General features: G+C 43.8%; 1 protein-coding gene across 7 annotated transcripts in view; it reads left to right on the top strand.

Annotated features, from left to right (window-relative positions):
- Positions 1–23,644, top strand: part of gbf1 (golgi brefeldin A resistant guanine nucleotide exchange factor 1) — a 295,188-nt gene that overhangs the window by 199,456 nt on the left and 72,088 nt on the right. For 5 of the 7 annotated variants that reach the window (XM_072282592.1, XM_072282595.1, XM_072282594.1 and 2 more), the window contains 7 exons: positions 6,903–7,080; positions 7,614–7,852; positions 10,079–10,274; positions 12,027–12,250; positions 12,344–12,442; positions 19,891–20,085; positions 22,069–22,255. In XM_072282592.1, the coding sequence (XP_072138693.1) occupies positions 6,903–7,080; positions 7,614–7,852; positions 10,079–10,274; positions 12,027–12,250; positions 12,344–12,442; positions 19,891–20,085; positions 22,069–22,255 (1,318 nt within the window). The remainder of the gene's footprint in view (positions 1–6,902; positions 7,081–7,613; positions 7,853–10,078; positions 10,275–12,026; positions 12,251–12,343; positions 12,443–19,890; positions 20,086–22,068; positions 22,256–23,644) is intronic. The other 2 variants (XM_072282597.1, XM_072282593.1) reach the window with 1 other exon arrangement.

The raw sequence follows: 23,644 nt of genomic DNA, 5'->3' as shown, positions 1-23,644 counted from the left end.
ACTTTACATGGAATACTAATGTTTAACAAAAATAGTTCATGGGAGTGTTATCAAAAAGGATGGTCATAATTAATAAAGTAGTGTAAATAACACTGTTTAAAAATACGGTGGCAAGCAATATGAAAGCTATTCTATGTTTTAAAGATTCTCAGCTTGCTGAAAATAATTCAATATTAAGGTCAATCATTTAAGTTCCTGGTAAGTTTAGGATGATTTGAAGTGACATGAAAACAGCAGACATGTGAAAGCTGATTTTGATTTTTTTTTCATATTACCAGTTAAAATTGAAGCACAGTTGTTGTGACTGCTGGATTTTATTGGAAATGTTTAAAGCAAGTCAGGGAGAGAACTTCATAGAAATTGAAGCAAAATGTGTAGAGTGTAGCATGCAATAAAGCTTTCTTAGAAATGCAATCTTTCCAATTGTATTTTCACATAATTCAAACACCATTCTCTTTTTGGGCCTCCGACCTGCCATTTAAACTTCAGTGAGGAATTTTTAACTTACAGCTAACTGACTGAAGTTTTGTTCATCTTTTCTATTTTCTTGTTTGGTGCAGAGAAGTTATGATAATACTTTCAATTTGGGACAAAAAATTCAAATTTTTTTTTACCACATGAGTAGAGGAAAAGTAGTGTAATGCTGTTGGAATAAACTATCTATCCGGACCAAAGGATCAGAACCTTTTCAGATGTTGTTTGGCATTTTCTAATATTTATTTGTTTTGTTTTTACTTTGGCATTTTATTTTTCAATTTACTTCGTCTCAACACTGTTAATTTAAAACAGTTTATGTGTGAAATTGATGGTTTCATATTCTGTTTAGTACGCTATTGCCTGCAGTGATATAATGAATGTTAAATTCCTTATCATCTGTGATTTTGCCTCTGAATTAATTGGCTTACTCGGAGCCAATTAAGATAGAAAACAGATGAAGGGTCTTCACCTTTCATTCCTCTCCAGAGATGCTGCCTGACCAGCTGAGATCCTCCAACAGTTTGTGTTTCTGAGGATTTTCAGCATCTGCAGGATCTCATCTGTTTAAGATGGAAAACTACTGCCCTTACCCCCTCTCCTCCCATATTTTCTATAAAACTGTAGCTTGTGAAAGATCTTCATTGACCTGAGTCTGTGAATCAACTTCTTAGATCTTTTTTGTCTCTGTAGTTTCTTAATTTTGTTTTATAATGGGATGTTGTTGTGGACTAACCACATAGAATAGAGCAGCAGTAGGCCTCTCAGCTTCTTGATCCTACTTCACTAGTGATCTTATCCTTCAGCTGCACATTTCTGCACTGCCTATGTTCCTTGATTCTCCTCACAGCTAAAAATCTGTGGATGGCTCTTTTGTGTAGATTCAGCCAGCTGATTCTTGGGACACTTGTGTAGTGACTTCCAAAAAGTTCATTAGCAGCTGGATGGAGGATTTTCAGCTCCACCCTGAATAGCTGACCGTGATTGTTGAGACACTGAATCCTGTTTCTAAACTTGCAAGTCAGGGAAAACATCAACACTGTCAAGCCCCATAAGAAGATTGCCTGCTTCAAAGAGGCAATCTCTCATTCTTGTAAACTCAAGAGAGACTTTAGTCTGCCTACAAGCCAAAAACCATCCATCCTTGGAATCATTCAGGTAAACCTTCACTACCTTTCCTCAAGGCAAATATACACTTTTTTTTGTTTGGAGAGATTAGTCCTGCACATAGTATTCCAGAAGCAGTCTCAGTGCTGTACACAATTGATTTTTTTCTACAACACACCCAAAATACTGGAGGATTTCAGCATGTCAGGCAGCAATAATGGATAGGAATAAACAGTTGACATTTTAACTGAGACCCCTCATCAAGACTGGAAAGGAGGGGAAAAAAGCCAGAATAAAAATTTCTTCTCCCTTCCTCTACTCACTTCTTCCATTTCCCTTTCTGGCTGCTCATTTACCCTCACTTTTCTCTTCATCTATTACCTTGCTGTGGTGCCACTCCACATTCTTTTTCTCCCATGGTCTACTCTCCTCTCTATCAGATTCCTTCTTCAGCCCCTCACCTTTTCCACCTATCATTTTCCAGTTCACTTCAGCCCCCACACACCCACCTTCCCCCTTATTTGATTTCACCCATCACCTATGGGAGAAAAACTGCAGTAATACACATCAAAGTTGCTGGTGAACGCAGCAGGCCAGGCAGCTTCTATAGGAAAAGGTACAGTCGACGTTTTGGGCCGAGCCCCTTCGTAAGGACTAACTGAAAGAAGAGCTAGTAAGAGATTTGAAAGTGGGAGTGGGAGGGGGAGATCCAAAATGATAGGAGAAGACAGGAAGGGGAGGGATGGAGCCAAGAGCTAGACAGTTGATTGGCAAAAGGGATATGAGAGGATCATGGGACGGGAGGCCTAGGGAGGAGGGGGGAAGCCCAGAAGATGGGCAAGGAGTATAGTGAGAGGGACAGAGGGAGAAAAAGGAGAGAGAGAAAAAGAATATATATAAAATAATAAATAACTAAATAACGGATGGGTTACAAGGGGGAGGTGGGGCATTAATGAAAGTTGGAGAAGTCAATGTTCATGCCATCAGGTTGGAGGCTACCCAGATGGAATATAAGGTGTTGTTCCTCTCTGGAGAGACTCTCACAGCTACCTGGACTATTCCTCTTCTCACCCTGTCTCTTGCAAAAATGCCATCCCCTTCTCGCAATTCCTCCGTCTCCACCGCAACTGCTCTCAGGGTGAGGCTTTTTATTCCAGGACGAAGGAGATGTCCTATTTTTTTAAAGAAAGGGGCTTCCCTTCCTCCACCATCAACTCTGCTCTCAAACGCATCTCCCCCATTTCACGTACATCTGCTGTCACTCCATCCTCCCGCCACCCCACTAGGAATAGGGTTCCCCTGGTCCTCGCCTACAACCCCACCAGCCTCCAGGTCCAACATATAATTCTCCGTAACTTCCGCCACCTCCAACAGGATCCCACCACTAAGCACATCTCTCCCTCTCGCCCCCCCCCCCCGCTTTCCGCAGGGATCGCTCTCTACGCGTCTCCCTTGTCATGCGTACCCTCCCCACCGATCTTCTTCCCGGCACTTAACCTTGTAAGTGGGACAAGTGCTACACATGCCCTTATACTACCTCCCTTACCACCATTCAGGGCCCCAGACAGTCCTTCCAGGTGAGGCGACACTTCACCTGTGAGTCGGCTGGGGTGATATACTGCGTCCGGTGCTCCCGATGTGGCCTTCTATATATTGGCGAGACCCGACGCAGATTGGGAGACCGTTCTGCTGAACACCTATGCTCTGTACGCCAGAGAAAGCAGGATCTCCCAGTGGCCACACATTTTTAATTCCACATCCCATTCCCATTCTGATATGTCTAACCACGGCCTCTACTGTAAAGATGAAGCCACACTCAGGTTGGAGGAACAACACCTTATATTCTGTCTGGATAGCATCCAACCTGATGGCATGAACATTGACTTCTCAAACTTCCGCTAATGCCCCACTTCCCCCTCGTACCCCATCTGTTATTTAGTTATTTATTATCATACATATATTCTTTCTCTCTCTCTCTCCTTTTTCTCCCTCTGTCCCTCTCACTATACTCCTTGCCCATCCTCTGAGCTTCCCCCTTCCTTCCTAGGCCTCCCGTCCCATGATCCTCTCATATCCCTTTTGCCAATCACCTGTCCAGCTCTTGGCTCCATCCCTCCACCTCCTGTCTTCTCCTATCATTTTGGATCCCTCCCTCCCCCACCCACTTTCAAATCTCTTACTAGCTCTTTCAGTTAGTCCTGACGAAGGGTCTTGGCCCGAAACGTCGACTGTACCTGTTCCTATAGATGCTGCCTGGCCTGCTGTGTTCACCAGCAACTTTCATGTGTGTTGCTTGAAATTCCAGCATCTGCAGATTTCCTCGTGTTTGCGTTTGAAAATCTGCAGTTGCTGGAAATCAAAGCAACGCACGCAAATGATGGAGGAACTCAGCAGGCCAGGCAGTATTTATGGAAAAACAGTAAACAGTCAAATTCCTTAGGCCGAGACCCTTCATCAGGACTGTAGAAAAAAGTCTGAAACACTGATTGTTTATTCCTCTCCATAGATACTGCCTGACCTGAGTTCCTCCAACATTTTTGTATGTGTGACTCTGAATTTCCGGCATCTGCATAATCTCTTCTGTTTATTGATTTTTTTTTAAACTTTTGTACTCATGTGCTCTGGCAATCAAAGCCAACAAAGCATTTGCCTTCCTAATTGCTTGGACTATCTGCGTATTATCCTCTGGTAATTTGTATACAAAGACACCAAGGTCCCTCTGAACACCAATTTCTTGCTGTTAAAAGCAAATCCCGCCTTCCTTTCTTTTTTACCGAAGTGATGACCAATGTAATGTTATACCTGGTTTTCCATCTGCCACATCCTTGACTGCTCACTTACTTTCTATATCCCTCTAAAATATCTTTGCAGCTCCTCACTACTCACATACCCACCTAACTAAATAATCTCCTGCATGATACTTTAACAAAGGCCTCATGAAAGTCCCAAGTACACTACAGGAACTGGACTGCCCTGTTAACTATTCTGTTAAGTAAAAACACAAACTAAAGATTCAAAAAGATTTGTCAAGCATAATTTTATTAATTCATGTTAACCATAAAACAATTACAGCACGGAAACAGGCTATCTCGGCCCTTCTAGTCCGTGCCGAACTCTTACTCTCACCTAGTCCCACCGACCTGCACTCAGCCCATAACCCTGGCACAGCTCTATCAACACACACAAAATGCTGGTGTAACTCAGCAGGCCAGGCAGCATTTATGGAAAAGTATACTGTTGACATTTCAGGCTGGTACCCTCAGCAGGACTGAAGAAAAAAAAGATGAGCAGAGTTAAAAGGTGGGGGGAGGGGAGGGAAAACACAAGGTGATAGGTGAAACTGGGAGGGTGAGGGGTGAAGTAAAGAGCTAGGGATTTGTGCATGAAAGAGATGCAGGGCTGGAGAAGAAGGAATCTTACAGGAAAGAGCAGAAGGCCATGAAAGAAAAGAAAAGGGGGGAGGAGCACCGGAGGGAGGTGATAGGCAGGCAATGAGATAAGGTAGAGAAGGAAAAAGTCTTGGGGTATGGTGAATGTGGGAGGGGGGGGCATCATGGAAGTTCCAGAAATTGATGCTCATGCCATCAGGTTGGAGGCTACCCAGATGGAATATAAAGTGTTGTTCCTCCACAAGATGATAGGTGAAACTGAGAGGGTGAGGGTGAAGTGAAGAGCTGGGAAGTTGATTGGTGAAAGAGATAGCTGAGTGTGGCCTCATCGCGACAATAGAGGAGGTCATAGATGGATTTATTGGAATGGGAAATGGAATTAAAATGGGTGGCTAAAAAGCATGATCTCCCAGTTCGATTTCTCGAACTTTTGTTAATGCCCCCCCACCCCCTTCACTATTCCCCATCTCCTTTTCTCTCTCTCACCTTATCTCTTTGCCTGCCATTGTCCCCCTCTGGTGCTCCTCCCCCTTTTCTTTCTACCATGGCTTTCTGTCCTCTCCTATTAGATTCTCCCTTCTCCAGCTCTGTATCTCTTTCACCAATCAACTGCCCTGCTCTTTACTTCACCCCTCCTCCTCCCGGTTTCATTTATCATTGAGTGTTTCTCTCCCCCCCCCCCCCCCCACCTTTTAATTCCACTCCTCATCTTTTTTCTCCAGTCCAGCTGGAGGGTCCCAAAACATCAACTGTGCTCTTTTTCCATAGCTGTTGCCTGACCTACTGAGTTCCTCCAGCATTTTGTGTTTGTTGCTTGGATTTCCAGCATCTACAGATTTTCTCTTCTTTATAACACAATTCTATTGTACTTTCTAAGTACTCTGTCACTAAATTCTCAATAATTTCCAGCTTTTTCTATTCTAATGTCGGGATAACTGGGATATAGTTCCCTCTGTTTTCTCTTTCTACTATTCTACTGGAATTAGATTTGCTACTTCCCAGGCCATGGCAATAATTCTAGGATCTGTGGAATTTTGGATGGTGACAACCAGTGCACACATTATCTCCCTAGCTACTACCTTCAAAAGTCCTGGATGCAATTCATCAGGTCCTTTTCTGTCATTATGTTCTCCAGTACTGCTGTTCATTTCTTTGAGCTCCTCTTTCATTCTAGGCCCTCTACTATCTGAGAGGGGTTTTTGTGTCTTCTATGAAGAGAGACCCAAAATCTTTGATTAATGTGTCTGCTGTTATTCTCTGATGTATTTTTTTCTTTGCTCCCGGGGATCCAAATTAAATTTTGCTTTTTAAATATTAACAAGAATTTTTTCCAACCTATTTCTATGTTTATGTGTATAAATATTATTTAAAACCCTCATAATTTCCAACTTTGAATGCTTTTATTTCCAAAACAGTGATTTTATTTGCCTAGTTTCCTGCTTTTATCTCCCAATGTGAACTTAGCATGTTATGTAGAAGTAATTAACCTGGTTGAGATTCCTTTGCTGCTTTTGGAATGCTATTAATGAAGATATGAATAAATCTTACTGGATAGTTTATCTTTCACCTTTAGAGTACATTCAAAATTTTTTAAAAAAGTGTAATATTTAATGTATTAAACTTAACAGCAAGTTAAAATCTGATGTATGAATAACTATAAAATTGGCAATTATCTGGGGCCAAAGCTTACGTAGCTAGGTCAAAGCTAAATGTGACAATCTTATGGGAACTTCCATATTAGTTCTGTGTTTCACCTTTATTATAATAATGGTATAGGCATTGAGTGAATGACATTCCATAGTATTGATTTATCACTTACTGCAACTAAAAATACTGAAGAGAGAAGTGTACAAGTAGGAAAATATCTTTCGGATTTGACTAAGTATTTTAAAACACTGCTTGCATTATAATGTATTTAAATTCTACTTTCAGCTTAAGATGAGGGCGGGAGGAATGAGTGACTCATCAAAATGGAAAAAGCAGAAGAAATCACCGCGTCCTTCTCGTCATGCAAACAAACTTGCACTTGCATCTGATCAGCAGTCAGTTCCTGGCCAGGTCTTGCATAGTTCAATAAGTTCTGTACCTCAGCTCCTGAACAATCATCCAGGTATGGTTTATATTTTTATTCATTGTTCCTGAGAAAGGAAACTTTACAAACAATATTTCTCCTTAAAAGTTCAGAAGAATCGGAGTAAAAATATTTCCCTTTCAAAAATAATTATTTTCCTTGGGTACCAGTATTCTGCATGAGCATTAGCTTTGAGAAATTATTTAAATGAGTCGTGAAAGAGTACTATTTATACATATGAAGATGATGGTGAAGGTGCGGATGCTGATTCAAGTATATATGAGTGAGTAGCTTAATGTCCACCTCAGCCTATAATAGTCTATATTTGGGTCTGAGTAGCTGGATCTTTTTTTTGGATCTCTGTTAAAACAGCAGTTACGTTCAGGAGAAACTTTTTCAGAGTAATCTCTAAAATAGTAGATAAGAAATCAAATACCCCTAACGTGATATGAGAACAAAAATACTTGAATGCCTGTAATTTGAATACTTTTCAAAATGTAACATACTAAGAATGAGTTGATAATAAAGAGTATCTTGTCATCTATGTGTATGTTATATTTCTTGATTTAAAGGTGAAGCGTCCTTCCTGGAACATTCTGTTGTAAGTTCAACTATTTCATCTGGAACAACTATTTCTGAAAATCCATCAACACTTTTAAGCCCAGCCACAGACAGTGGTGTGGAATTTTCTTCAAAGACAGCATCAAAGGAAGACCTCACTGACCTTGATCAAGTCACTCCAGCAACCACTCCTTCCGGTGAACCAGGTGAAGAGAAAATGGTAGATTCACATAGTCAGCAAGAGTCTCAGGTATATCCTATTCAATTATTGTCCTGAAATATTTTGGTGCTTACTGCATTGTTTAAATTTTGTTTCTAGCACTTTGTTTATTTGACAGTACAGCGCGGAGTAGACCCTTCTGATTCTTCGAACCATGCCACCTCACTTAAACCTAACTTAATCCGGGGACAATTTATTTAACCAATTAATCTACCCGGTACGTCTTTGGACAGTGGGAGGAAACCGGAGGACATGCAGAAGACTCCTTACAGAATGCTGCTGGAACTGAACTCTGGAATGCCCTGAGTTGTAATAGTGTGCTAAGTGCTACGCTACCATGGTGCTCAGTTTATTATGACACAGATAGTGGAAGAATAAACAACATGCTCATTAGTTTGGCCAATACATTTTCATGTAGAAACCTTGTAGGTATAGTCTGTGTCCTTGCAGAATTTCTTGGCATACTGTCCTTACAGAGCACAGTCCCATCTTCAAATTCTCTCATCCTTAGGGTCCATGAAAATACTATATAGTTCCAGTATGTGCTGATCCTATCCAGAATTTTTAACTTAGATCTCTGCTATCAAGCTACATTGAAGGGAAACAAGACCATTCAGGACAGTTTGTACGGTTGTGACAAAGATAATTTCCCTTGTCATCCTCTTTTTAATGTATCTGCCTCCTTTGAAATGTTTGATCACACCATACTCCAGAGCCTTTCCATTCTTGTCTATATGTTGGCATCCAAACTCTGCTGGTTATATCTTGAACCTAGTCAATTGTTGTTAGGGAATAGCCTATCGTGGATATTTGCTAAATCTGTTTCTCCAGTTGATTAATGCCTTTTTGTTTTTTGTTTCTCAGCAATATGCTGACCTTTGGTAGCACTGTCCAAAGTGTAGCAGTAGCTTCCACATATGTGCATATACCACCCCCTTCACTTGCTTCTTCACTGCCTTTAACTTGTCAATTTGTGTATTATAACACTGGACAAGTAGAAATTTCCAATTGAGCATTACCTATACTTCAGCAGAGATTGCTGGCAATTTTTGGCTGAATTGATTGTAAAGCAAGGCAAATCCTGGGCCTTATATGCAGGTAATTATCTAACCTAGGTCAAGCTAAAGGAAGTAATAGAAGAAAATCACACTAGGTAACGCTGCTGCCCTATAATTCCAGTGGACCCAGGTTCAATCCTGACCTCCAGTTGTGCCCAATTTCCCTTTGATTGTGTGGTTTTCTTCCCACTTCTCAAAGACTTGCTGGTTATATGTTAACTGAGGATTGTAATTACCCCTTGTGTAAATGGATGGTAGGGGAATCAGAATGGTGTTGATGGACTTGAGAGCCAGTTGGCTGCGGGTAAATAAGTGAAAGAACAGAATTACCTTGAGCTGGTTTAGGTTGATTATAAATAAAGTGTAAGTTACTGGTAATTTTGTTACAAAAAATTGTAGTATAGTTTGTTTCTTCAGTTTGCTTAATTTTTATTTGAACTGAAAAATTATCCATAAGACATTTTTTATTTTCTTTTCTGTCTATTGTCTACTTCCCTTCCCTTCCCTTTTATTATCTACAAAAATAGTTTATTCCATATGTTCACTAACTTGGTAATAGTTATCAGTGAATAATTACTCTCCATCTTCTGAGCTTGTACCCACAGCTTTTTGTTAAACATATGATCATATCATACTTAACCTCTTTTAATCTATGAGTGTGTTAGCAGTGGCTAAGTAAGTTTTAAAAGCTTCTTGATGTTAATGATAGAAAATTTGCTCTTGTTGTTCATGGGTAGTGAGCATTCCTATTCCACAAATAGATGCACATCTCACAACTATACAGTTACGGCACAGAGTTACAGCTAGCAGGACTGCAGCTTTGCAACTACAACAACCTGTGTTTGAACTTAAACTTTGGTAAAGTCTCCCTGCAGTTTGCATGTTCTCCCTGTAACCTTTCTCATCCCTAAGACATGGGTTGGAAGGGTACCTGGCCACTATAAATTCCTCATAATGTGAAGCTTGGTGGTAGAATCTGGGGGAGGGGGTGTTGATCAGAATGTGGGAAGAATAACAATGTGGGCATTAATGTAGGGTGAGTTCAACTGGATGTTTAATGATTGGCATGTTCTCAGTGAACTGCAGGGTCTGTTTGTGTCACTCCATGTAGGAAGTTTGAGTTTGTTTCATTGAATTATGACAAAATATTTTTGATGTACAAATTGAACTGACTTGAAACTTGTTAATTTTCTTTAAGAATGTTGGAAGATTGGATGAATTTTTGCCCAAGGAAGAGAAGGCACAATCAACATCAGTTGAATCTATTCCAGAAGTGCTAGAAGATCGTGACTCACTCACAGAAATATCTGACACTGCCTCAATCCATGAAGTACACGATATGGATTACGTTAACCCTCATGGGGTTAGGTTTACACAGTCAACTCAGAAAGAAGGTTTGTGTTAGTGTTTGCATATCTTGACGTGAAACAAGATGAATCAAATGGAGATGGAATGGTTTTTCTTAAATCTGATCATTTATCAAATATCTAACTTTTTTAGACCTACCCTGTTGTCTGAGATGGAAACTTGTAAATAGTCTGGTTGATTTATGTTCAGATTGTTCTATTCTAGTTTTTCATTGGCAGACAATAATATTCATTCGAAATAGTGCTGGAATCATTGTATTCATAACTCAATTTAATTAGTACTTAAAACTCAAGTGAGAGTATAGTTAACACTAAGGAAGAATTGAAGAAAACAGAAAACCATCAAAGTAACAGCCTAAATTTAATATACATAAGCTGACTGTAGGAAATGCAAGCATCGTCTACAATTCCTGAAATTGAAAGAAGAAAGGAATAAAGCACAAAAGATTTTACTACTTCTGGGACAGTATATTATGTCAAAAGACAACTACAAAATACTGCGATTTGCCTCTTGGTGAACAATTCAAGAAGACACGAGTTAACCTTTTGTAGGATCTTATCAGGCCATGCTTAAAGTACTGATATAAGTTTTGCCTTACTGTAAACAGAAAGACACAGAAACACATTGAGAAAGTGCAAGAATAGATTACAGTGATCATACTAAAGCTGGACATGGTAGTTATTAGGCAAGTTTGAACAGATTTGGGATTTTATTATACAGTTAATAACTTAAACTGATAGATCTTTGCCATTATGAATAGATTGGATACTGATACTGAAATGAAATCTTCCGATTCTGCCAAGTTCAAAGATGAGACCATAAATAAAATACATTCACCAGTGAATTCAATTTTCTTTCCTTATGTAAGAAATGGAGGTAGGGTGTGCATTGCAGGTTCAATAGTTTGAGTCAGATATGAAGGGGCTATCTAATGAAAGCAAGATTTAAGTAGATTAGGCTAAGGCTTTCTGTTCCCAAGCAAAATGAGTGGTAATCTTACTGAAAAATGTAAAATTCTGATGGAACTTGACAGGGTAGATGCTGAGGTGGTGTTTGTTTCTGGATGTTGCCATAGAGGGCTGTGGAGGCCAAGTCATTGTGTGTATTTAAGGAAGAGATTAATAGGTTCTTGATTGCAAGGAGGTTATGGGATACAGGGAGAAGGCAGGAGAATGGAAAAAACAGCCACGATTGAACAGTGGAGGAGACTCAATGTGCCAAATTGCCGAATTGTGCTCTTTTATCAAATGGCTTGTGGATGAATCCAGAATCAGGGCACAGTGTCTCAGAAGCTGGTATTACCTTTTCAAGAAAGTGATGTGGAGGAGCTTTTCCTATTGTAGAAAAGAATTATACATCTTTATAATTCTAATCCATGGAGTTGTGCATGCTTGGTTACCTTACATATTGAAGACTTTCAGATTTTTGGACTTCAGGAGAATCAAGGTTTATGTGGATCAATGAGAAAAGTGGAGATGAGGCCAAAATCTGATTAGCCACAGACTTAATGAAGGCTTAATGCAGGGTTGATGAACAAAGTGGCCTGATACTCCTCTTTTAATTTACCTTTAAACGCGAAACATCTTTACTCTGTGATTTGAATGTAAAAGTCACTACCATAGTAAGTGGTTACAGGTGCCTTTTGATGCTTTTAAAATAAAATTAGATGAGCATGTGAGAGTAAAGGGATAGAAAGACGTATTGAATGGCTGAGTTGAAGTTGATGAAAAATCTGAAGGCTCATGTTGAATATGTTTTAAAATTTAGATTAATATCAGTGTCTTTCTCAGGTGCAGCTTTGGTTCCATATGGGTTACCATGTATACGAGAGCTATTCCGTTTCCTCATATCCCTAACCAATCCACATGACCGCCATAATTCTGATGTGATGATTCATGTGGGTTTACAGTTGCTTACCATCGCACTGGAATCAGCACCTATTGCTAATTATACATCATTGCTAGGTCTTGTTAAAGATGAGCTCTGCCGACACTTGTTCCAGGTAGGGATGTTAAATTGCATAACCTTTTTGTGATTGAGCACACTTAATTGCTTTGCATTGTAGTGTAAATGTTTTATGCCATTTGTTTTACAGCTGCTAATTGTGGAACGTCTTAATTTATATGCTACTTCTCTCAGGCTGTGCTTCCTGTTATTTGAGAGTATGAGGCAACATCTTAAATTTCAACTTGAGGTAGGTGAAATTTAATGCATTGTAGCCTAGAAGTCCTGATAGTTTGAACCTGCTTTGCAAGAATACTCATGGCAACCAATAACGATGGACATGGTAATTCTCATTTAATTTTGTTGCAAAGATCTTGTAGTTCTTTAGTTCAGTACACCAAATTTTTGCACAATACGTTTTGAAACTTATTTCAAACTTGGTGATGAACAAATTGGATTATCTTCATCTCCAGAGGATTATGTTATGTTTGTAGCAGAAATTCATATGTGAAATGTGGTAACCTGTATAGCTGGCTAGACTGAAGGGATTTGAATTCAGAACACTTGGATTATAAAATGGATCTCTGCACAAGTCCCTGGACAATCGCTCGGTATGTGGAGAGCGTAGGAACACCAGCGGACGTGAAGGACGGGCTGGGAATCTGGACCAGCAAACGGCAGGTGAAGGTGAAGCTGAGGTTGGATTCCAACGGCGGCATCATCCACCCCCCCTCCGTCTTCGCCATCGGAGGGAACCGAGGGTACATGGTGTACGCGGGACAACCCAGGGTGTGCCGAAACTGCGGCAAGGAAGGGCACATCGCAGCCCAGTGCAGGGTGGTGATGTGCAAGAACTGTAAAATCGAAGGCCACCTGACCAAAGACTGCACGCAGGCCAAGTCCTGCAACCTCTGCGGACAGGCTGGCCACCTGTTCAGAGCCTGCCCGAAGCGTGGGGGCACCTACGCACAGGCGACCAGGGGAGGTGCTGGCCCTGAAAGGACCCAGGCGGCTGCGGACGTACCCGCCAGCGCTGCAGATGAGGCACCCGACAGGACGGATGACGAGACCAGGGAGGAAGGTGCAAGCACCCCAAGACCTGCCACCCCACTGCAGACCCTCCAGGACCAGGCAAACGACGAGCAGGAGTCCATGGAGGAGGGGAGAGCTGAGGTGGAAACCGAATGGAAGGTCGTAAAACGAAAAAAGACCCAAAAGGCGGCGGCCAAGCGACAGAAGGCGGAGCAACGCAAGAAAAGGGCAGGGAACCACACAGCCTCTGGTACCCTGTCCTCTTCAGAGGAGGAAGGAGTTGGGGGAGGCCAGCAGCCCCGGCGGAAGAAGCGGCTGGCAGAACAGGTGGAGAGGAGGAGAGAGAGGGGAGAAAGTCTGCTGGCCACCCCCCAAGTACAGGAGGTGGAGAGCAGCAGACACACAGAGCTCCGGGAATCCGGGAGCAGAACCACGGCTGGCACCCAGCAGCCGGAAGGGGAAGCAGCCCAGGAAGTCAACAACCCCCGGGCCCAGACCCAGAACCAGAACGGCCACACATGGAGGAGTACTACCAGCAGTACCTGAGCCCACAGGAGGTGGAAAACTTCACAAAGGCGGTGGGAATGAAGGCTCAGGATGGCAAGGGTGAGGACGGAGAGCAGCCAAAATAAAAGACTTACAACGATGGCAGACCTTAAATTGGCGTGCTTGAATGTGCGAAGTGTGAAGAGTACTGGGCGATGCGTCAGCACGCTACAGTACCTGGACACTGTAAAGGCCGATGTGACCTTCCTCCAGGAGTGTGGACTACCACACCTCCGTAACTACCGGAGGTGGTCACGGTGGTGGAAAAAAGGTTTGTCGGTGTGGTCGGGGGGCAACGATTGTCGCGCTTCCGGCCTGGGGATTCTGCTGCGGGGAGGCAACTTCTCAATCACCCAAGTTAAAGAGGTGGTTGCGGGGAGCCTCCTGGTAGCAGACGTCAAATACCGGGGCACTCCGCTCCGGCTGATCAACATGTACGCCTCCCCCGTGCGGAGCGAGCGGCTGGCCGTCTTCGAGCAGCTCCCACAGCTGCTGGTGACGACCCAGCCGGTCGTTCTGGCCGGAGACTTCAACTGCACCATTGATGCGGCTGGAGGACCCGGCAGCGCCGACGTCAGGCTAGACAGTACCTCTAGACTCCTGAGGGAAATGGTGAAGACAGCCAAGCTGCGCGACGCCTTTGGCACCCCCACAGGTGGAGCACAGCCGCAAGCCACCTGGACACGATCGGACGGCTCAGCCCGCTCCCGGATCGACTTCCTCTTCCTGTCTGAGTCCCTCACGGTCAAGTCCACCGACGTCACGCCGGTGTTCTTCTCTGACCACTGCCTCCTGAGAGCCACCTGTCGCTTACGGGAGGACCAGAAGGCAGGCAGGGGGACGTGGAAGCTGAACGTAAAGCTGCTGACCCCAGAGAACACCGAGGAACTAGAGAGGGAGTACACAGGTTGGAGAACCTTGAAAGCCTTCTTTGATTCCCCGGTTCACTGGTGGGAAGCCACCAAGGAGAACATTAAGAGGTTCTTCATCCGCAAGGGTATTCAGAAGGCAAGGCAGGAGCAGAGGGAACTGCGTAAACTCCAGACAGAGTTGCAGCAACTTCTCCTTCTGCAGTCAAAGGGGGTGGATGTCAGAGAGGAATTGCGAGAGGTGAAGGGCCGGCAAGCCCAGCACCTCGCCGCTGAATCCTCCAAGATCATCTTCCGATCAAGGGTCCGAACCGTGGAGCAGGACGAGACGTGCTCACGCTTCTTCTTCCAAAAGGTGCACAGGGGGAGCTCTGTGATCCACAACCTTAAAGAAGAGGACGGCTCAGTCGCGTCCTCGCAGACCGACATACTGAGGATCTGCAAGTCCTTCTATGCCGGTCTGTACGACGAAAAGGCCACAGAATCCACAGCCTCCCGCAACTTCCTGTCGTCTATCACGCAGGTCTTAGACGACGGCAAGCGGGAGAGTCTGGATCAGCCACTGACCCTGGACGAGCTGACAGGCTCCATCCGTTCCTTTGGGTCGAGTAAGACTCCCGGAAGCGACGGCTTACCGGCTGAGTTGTACTCGGCTCTGTGGAACTGGATGGGCCCAGACCTGCTGGAAGTGTACAACGCTATGCTTCTGGCCGGCAGTATGTCTGAGTCCATGAGGAAGGGCATCATCACCCTCATCTACAAGCAGAAGGGGGAAAGGGAGGACATTAGGAATTGGAGACCCATCTCTCTCCTGAATGTGGACTACAAGATCCTGTCCAAGGCTATCGCCAACAGGGTCAAGTCTGCTCTGGGACAGGTGATCCACCCGGACCAAACCTGTGCTGTACCGGGCAGGAAGATCTCAGACAGCCTCGCGCTGCTGAGGGACACCATCGCCTACGTGCAGGACGGGGGTGGACGCCTGCCTGGTCAGCTTGGACCAGGAGAAAGCCTTCGACAGGATATCGCACACGTACATGGCGGACGTGCTCTCCAAAATGGGATTTGGGGAGGGAATCCGGAATTGGATCAGACTGCTCTACACAGACATCCGTAGTGCAGTCCAGGTCAACGGGTGGGAAACGGACAGCTTCCCCATCAGGTCTGGAGTCAGGCAGGGCTGTCCCCTCTCCCCTGTCTTGTTTGTCTGCTGCATAGAACCCTTTGTGGAAGCCATCAGGAGGGATGAGGGCATAAGAGGGGTGACGCTGCCAGGCAGTGGAGGGACCCAAGTGAAAACCTCCCTGTACATGGACGACGTCACCGTCTTCTGCTCTGATCCGAGGTCAGTTCGCAGGTTGATTGGCACCTGCGAACAGTTCGAGCTAGCGTCGGGGGCCAGGGTCAACCGCACGAAGAGCGAAGCCATGCTCTTTGGCAACTGGCCCGACCGATCCAGCGTCCCCTTCACCATCAGGTCTGACCACGTGAAGGTGTTGGGGATCTGGTTCGGAGGGGCTGAGGCGTGCAACAGGAACTGGCAGGAGCGGACTGCCAAGGTGAAACAGAAACTGGGACTGTGGGGAGGGCGCTCCCTGTCGATAACGGGCAAGAACCTGGTCATCAGGTGTGAGGTGCTCTCAGGGCTGCTGTACTTGGCGCAGGTCTGGCCCGTCCCCCGCTCCTACAGCTCGGAAATCACCCGGGCTGTCTTCAGATTCGTCTGGGGATCCAAGATGGAGCAGGTGAGACGGACCGCCATGCACAAGTCCCTGGACAACGGGGGCAAGAATGTCCCCAATGTCGCCCTCACCCTGATGGCCAGCTTCGTATGTGGCTGCATCAGGTTGTGTGTAGAGCCCAGGTATGTGGGCACCAAGTACCACTATGTGCCCAGGTTCTACTTGTCGCCCTGGCTACGAAGGATGGGTCTGGCCCCACTCCCGCGCAACGCCCCAGTCAGCTGGTCGTTGCCGGCATACCTGTCCCACGTAGCAAAGTTCTTCCAGGAGAACGCCTTTGACCACAAGGCCATCAGGCAGTGGTCGGCACGAAGTGTCCTGCAGGCACTGCAGGAGAAGGACGTGATGGACACAGTGGGGTGGTTCCCTGAGCAGACTGTCCAGTTCATCTGGCAAAATGCCTCATCGCCAGATCTCACCAACAGGCACCAAGACCTCGCCTGGCTGGCGGTGAGAGGGGCCCTCCCAGTCAGAGCCCTCCTGTACGCCCGGAATGTCGTCCCCGCACCCCACTGCCCACGGGAGGACTGCAGTGAGGAGGAGTCTGTGACCCACCTCTTTGCACACTGCCAGTTCGCAAAGAGGGTGTGGAGGAGGATGGACGGGCTAGTGTCACGTTTTATCCCCAGCAGCTGCGTAACAGAGGACTCTCTGATCTATGGGCTGTTCCCGGGGACGCACACGGAGACCAACATCCGGTGCTGCTGGCAGATCATCAACTCGGTGAAAGACGCTCTTTGGTCGGCCCGAAACTTGATGATCTACCAGCACATGGAGATGTCCGTGGGAGAATGCTGCCGACTGGCACATTCTCGGTTGCAGGAGTACGTGCTGAGGGACGCACTGAAACTCGGTGCAGCCACCGCAAGGGCCCAGTGGGGAAGGACCACAGTATAGGTTTCTCCACTCGTGGGAGTGGGGGGGGGGGGGGGGCGGGGAGTATACCCCTCAACAATGATATGGTAAGCTGAACTACTGGAGTGCCACGTGGGTGGCTATAAATACGGATATGTACTGACTATAATGGAAACGTATGTAAAGGATGCAAAGTTATTGAATGGTTTATTGTATCTATTTATTTTTGAATAAAGTATATTTTGAAATAAAAAAAATATAACGTTGAATACTTGAGCAGTTAGGAAATAGTTTATAATGAATTGCACTTCAACTAATTTTTCTGTCTTGATCCCTGATCAAAAACTTTTTCAAAGTTTACTTTTATAGTGGTTTCCCTAAGGATATATATAAAGATTTAATTTTCATTTTGTTCAGAAGATAATTTTGTGTACTGTTCCTATTCTGAGCTTTTCTCAGTAAGTGTGTAAACACACTTAATTAGTTCGTATGTAAAGAATGCTGGTGCCTCAAGAACGGTCATCTCACTACCCAACCAGGATTCCTGACTGAATTCAGATGTACACTCCCTACTAAAAGCTTAGGATGCTGCCTTCAAGTTCAGTGACATAACAGCTCTCAGAGCAGCCAGGAGAAATCTCATTTTAGGCATCAAGAGGGCAAAGACCGCCTACACACAAAAAAAAATTAAATACCTGTCTGATAGTGATCCCCGGTGTATGCAGCTGAGCATCAAGGGCATTACCGACTACCCAAGGATAAACAGCGTCGACTGTACGCCTCCCTCCCTGGTGCTCCTAACAACTTCTATGCATGTTTTGAGGCATGCAACACAATGCTGGCCTCCTCTCACGTGAGCAGCCTCTCTGTCTGTAACAGCAGCAGACATCAGAAGGACTCTACAGAGATTCGAGAGCAAGGCGGCCGGGCCAGATAACATCCCAGACCAGCTCACTGACGTGTTCATGGACATCTTCAACATTTCACTCATCCAGGCTGCTGTCCCCACATGCTTCAAATCAGCCCCCATCATCCCTGTATCAAAGAACTCTACATCTTCAGATATAAATAACTACTGCCTAATAGCACTGATACCAATCATCATGAAATGCTTTGAACAGTTGATAATGGCACATATCAAAAGCTCCATTGGCAGGACACTCACCACTATGCTTAACGACAGATACCATAGCATTTGTCATACCCCTGGCTCTGACACACCTAGAAAACAAGGACAGTTATGTTAGATTGCTGTTTCTGGATTTCAGTTTATCATTCAACATAATTGTCCCAAAGACCTTGGTAAACAAGCTCCACATTGGTGTAAATACACCACTGTGCAACTGGGTATTGGACTTCCTGATAAACAGAGCTCAGATTGCATGCACAAATGCTCCTGCCTTCCTCAGTATCCTCAAGAAGTGTGCCCCCCCCCACCCCCAGGCTGTGTGCTAAGCCCATTGCTGTACCCTGTGCTCATAATGACTGCACAGCGAAATAGCCAAGCAATCACATCGTCAAGTTCGGCAATGACATGACGGTGGTGTGGCTCATCGTGAACAATGATGGCCTATAGAGAGGAGGTAGAAGAGCTTGAAGCCTTGTACCAGCCAAATAATCTCTTCCTTAATGTCACCAAGACTAAGGAGATGGTTATCAACTTCAAGAGAATTCATATCACTCACATAGCCCTTTACATAGGCGGCACAGCCGTGGAAACTACAAGCATCAGAGCCCACATCGTACATAACCTCTCGTGGTCCCAGGAAACATCCTACACAGTCAAGAAAGCTCACGCATGCCTCCACTTTCTGAAGAGGCTGAAGAGAGCTGGACTTTGCACATCCATACTCCTGTCATTCCACAGATGTGCAATAGAGAGCATCCTGAGAAGCTGCGTCATTGCTTATTCGCCATCAGGGACATACATACAGAAAGTTGTTGGAAAAGGGCCAGCAACATCATGAAGGATCCCATATAGTCTACTCATGGATTGTTTGCCTCATTCCCATTTGGAGGAGGCTACATATCATCCACGCCAGGACTACCAGACTCGAAAACAGTTACTTTTCCGGAGCAGTAAGGCTCATCAACACCTCCACCCACTGACTCCACTACTGCTTTATTATTTCAAGTCATTCATCTTAATTACAGCCTAGCATCACTTTCTGGATGTATAATCAACCTATGCTGTCTTATGCATTTATATTTATTTGTTTATTATTATTGTTGTGATCTTTACCTTTTGTGTTTTTTTTGTGCTACATTGGACCCCGAGCAGGCATTATTTTGTTCTCCTTACTCTTGTATACAGGAAATAATATTAAACAATCTTGAATCTCCTTGTACTAGCAAAGAACTGAAATTCGGCTTGTCCAGTTTTTAATATATAATTTCAGTTTTTCTTTCATCTAGCAAGTTATCATGTAATGTGGCCAATGTCAGTTTGTTTTAAAGGCTTTGCCTTCCACTGAGATGTCTTGTCCTTGTAGATAAGTTGTAAGTTTCAGAAATCAAACTTGCGCAACTTTTAGCGAACTAGTAAAATTTGGTAGTTTACATATTGTAGAAGTCTGAAGTGACATGTTTTTATAGATATGAATATTTGAATGACATAATACAAATTAAGTGTGTGACTGATATTTTCCCCCTAGATGTATTTGAAAAAACTAATGGATTTGGTCACCTCGGAGAATCCCAAAATGCCATATGAAATGAAGGAAATGGCTTTGGAGGCATTGGTTCAACTCTGGCGAATCCCAAGCTTTACCACAGAACTGTACATCAATTTTGACTGTGATTTCTACTGTTGTAATCTTTTTGAAGATCTTACCAAACTCCTTTCTAAGGTACATTTTAATTGACTGACTCAATGGAATTATTGGCAGTCCATTTTTAAATCTTATTCTGATAGTATTTATCAGTGTGAGGAAAGAAGTTGATTGAGAAATTTATTAACAATACTATGATAATTGTCTGATAAACATAAACACAGTAAGCTTTTAAAAAGAGATACTGTAGATACTGGATATCCAGAGCAACACAGACTAAATGCTGGAGGAACTCAGCAGGTCAGGCAATATTCATGGAAATGAGTGAACAGTTGATGTTTCCTGCTGAGACCCTTCTTCAGGACTGGAAAGGAAAGGGGAAGACACCCAGTTGGGGGGAGAAGGTGGGGATTAGGAAGAAGGTATTAAGTGATTGGGAAAGGAAAAGGGCTGGAGAAGGAATCTGATAGGAGAGGAGAATGGACCATGGGAGAAAGGGAAGGAGGAGGGGAACCGGGGGGGGAGGGGGGAGGGTGATAGGCAGGTGATGAGAAGAGGCAAGAGGCCAGAGTGGGGAAGGGGAAGGCTTAAAAAAAATCATCAGAAGGAGAATTGATGTTCATGCCATCAGGTTGGTGGCTACCTAGATGGAGTAAGAGGTGTTGCTCCTCCACACCAAAATTGGCTTCATTGTGCGAAAAAAGGGAGGTGTGGACCAACATGTCAGAATGGGAATAGGGATAGAAATTAAAATGGTTGGAAATTCTGCTTTTGGTGGATGAAGTGGAGGTGCTTGACAAAGTGGTACCCCAATTTACATCGAGTCTTATAATTGTAGAGGAGGCTGCATCTGGAGTACCAGATACAATTGACGACCTCAACAGATTCATGAGTGAAGTGTTACTTCATCTGGAATCACAGTTTGGAGTGGTGAATGGATAGGTTGTAGCATTTCTGTCGCTTGCAGGGATATATGCCAGAAGAGTTGAGTGGGCAAGGGAATCACGGAGGGAATGATTGCTGCAGAGAGGTGGTGGTAGGGAGGTAAAGATATGGTTGGTGGTAGGATCCCTTTGAAGATGGTGGAAGTTGCGAAGATTGATGTGTTCGATACGGAGGCTCATGGGGTGGTAGATGAGGACAAGGAACTCTATCCCTGTTAAGGCGGCGGGAAGATGTGCCAAGTGCGGATGTCTGGGAAATGGAGGAGGTGCAGGTGAGCGCAGCATCAATACGGAGGAAAGGAAACCCTGTTCTTTGAAGGAGGAGGACATGGGAGCAGATACGGCAGAGTTGAAGGAACTGAGAAAAGGGAATAGCATTGTTACAGGAGACAGCGGGAAGAGGTATAGCTATGGGAATCATCAGCTTTATAAAAGATGTTGGACAGTTTGTCCAGAGATAGAGACAGAGAGATTGAGAATGGGGAGAGAGGTGTCAGAAATGGACCAAGTGAATTTAAGGACACGGTGGAAGTTGGAGGCAAAGTTGATGAAGTTGTTTAAAACAGCATGGATCCATAAAGCAGCATCAGTGTAGTAGTCAGTGTAGTCCAGGAAGAGCTGGGGAGCATTTGAACATTGACTTTCCATGTAGCCAGTGAAAAAGCAGGCATAGCTGGGGCCCATGCCAGTGCCCATGGCTACCTTTTGAGTTTGGAGAAAGTGGGAGGAGCCAAAGGAGAAATTGTTGAGGGTGAGGACCAGTTCTGCCAGATGGAGGAGGGTGGTGAAGGACAGGAACTGGTTGGGTCTTTTGTTGCCAAAGAAGTAGAGAGCTTTAAGAACATCTTGATAGGGGGTAATAGTGTATAGGGACTGAACATTCTACTGTGAGAGTATACTTTATATACAAGAAGTAATACAATTTTCAACTTTTCTTCTGTACCAAGTATACTTGCAATCCAGCCTCCGTCTGCACTTAAAAATGTATGTTGTTTAAATTTGCTGGACTTTCATAAGCCTTTATCCAAACAAGCTTGCTGAAATATTCATAGAAATGTGATTCTTTTGGACTGTTTGTATTTGCAGTTCTACTGAACTAGTTTTTCTGTTTGTATAGAATGCTTTTCCTGTATCTGGACAACTGTACACCACTCACTTGTTGTCACTTGAGGCCTTGTTAACAGTTATTGACAGCACAGAGGCTCATTGCCAAGCTCGAGTTCTCAATAATACTCTGCAACAAGACAACAAGGATGGAAGTACTCAGACAACAGAAACCAGTCACAGAAAAGAGATCTCTAATGGTAAGCAGTAGTTTCTTTGTAGACTGTCTACAAAGGGGTGAGTGCCACCAAAATTATTATCGTATTTTTGAGAAACTTAATAAAAACATTATCGTAGAATAATAATGCTCACACAACTAACTATTGATGTTCAGTTGGAACTAATTGAAATTATAGAAAACAAGTCAAAACCAATTATTTTGCTTTTAAGTCTGTCAGACTATCATTTCAAATATGCACAGTGTTAGTTATTTACTTTGCAGCTGAAGCTTGTGCTTCGTATTCTGCCAGATATTAATGCTGTGATCTCAGTACTGAAGGCAGTAGTTTTCCTACAACTTGCTCTTTAAAATAGAGCAGCAACTATGGCTATCTGTTATGCACTTCTTGAAAGTGTAGAAAACTCAGAGTGAATCTCTTGCAATGGAGGATTGGGGATCTGTTTGAGTGGGAAATGTGAGGTTGCAGGGAATTGAGACAAAATTTGTAGATCTGAGTCACAAGGTCACAATGGGCTAAGTGGTCTCCTGCATTGCAGAAATTTTTTCAATGCAAAAATAATCTTTTATGTCTCACTTGTGAATCAGCTGCTGTCTCATAAATACAAATGGTTAAAACTGACAGCTGCTTTGGTCATTGAATTTCATTGTTCTTGTTGTATTGATTGTGTTACTTTACGGTGCCTACTATTGATTCAAGCTTGACCAGAAATCAGTTGAGAAAGGTGGACATTGTCTCCATTGCGGGTGGAGAAAAAGCTGATGTGGCATTCTGCTTAAATAACTGTGCTTGGTTTATTGGGGAACAGAAGAACATCTATTAGCACTCCACACGACTATTATTTATGGTTGACTATTTAAAGAAGCCAGTAGAAATTCTACTGGGAAGTATTGACAGTGCTGCACATTAGAATGGGATAGAGTCTGCTCACCTGATCTGAGTCCAAAGGAAATTGATTCTGCATGCAGTGCATGTGTGGTGTGTGTATGTACTTATTAAACCATTTAGGTTTGCAATACACTGAATGCAGAGAATGCAACAGAAAGAAAGAGGCTGACAGACTGTGTATGAGAAAGAGGTGGAGACAGAGGGCAGGCATTCTGAAAATGATGGTTCAGTTGGGATAAAGTCTTATGTACTTGGATGGCTTTGGACTAGCTGCAATCAGTTCATGTAATGCTTTTCTCAGTTCTTGTATCTGAGCACCATCTAGAGTGGCATCTGGATAATCATGTGAGTAACAAATGAAATAATATTCTCAATTGCATGACTGGAAGTAACTTTTAAGAACACATGATACTGAATTCAGTAACAGTTTAATCATATGTGCAATCTAAATAATGTTCAGGTTTGGTGAAAGGTGCTCATTGCCTTTTCATGCTCTAATTGATGAGGTATTATTCTGATCAT

Source organism: Mobula birostris, chromosome 18 (assembly GCF_030028105.1).
Source record: "Mobula birostris isolate sMobBir1 chromosome 18, sMobBir1.hap1, whole genome shotgun sequence".
Classification (NCBI taxonomy): domain Eukaryota; kingdom Metazoa; phylum Chordata; class Chondrichthyes; order Myliobatiformes; family Myliobatidae; genus Mobula; species Mobula birostris.
The sequence above is the reverse complement of the archived record's forward strand: the minus strand, read 5'-3'. Positions and strand labels throughout refer to the sequence as shown.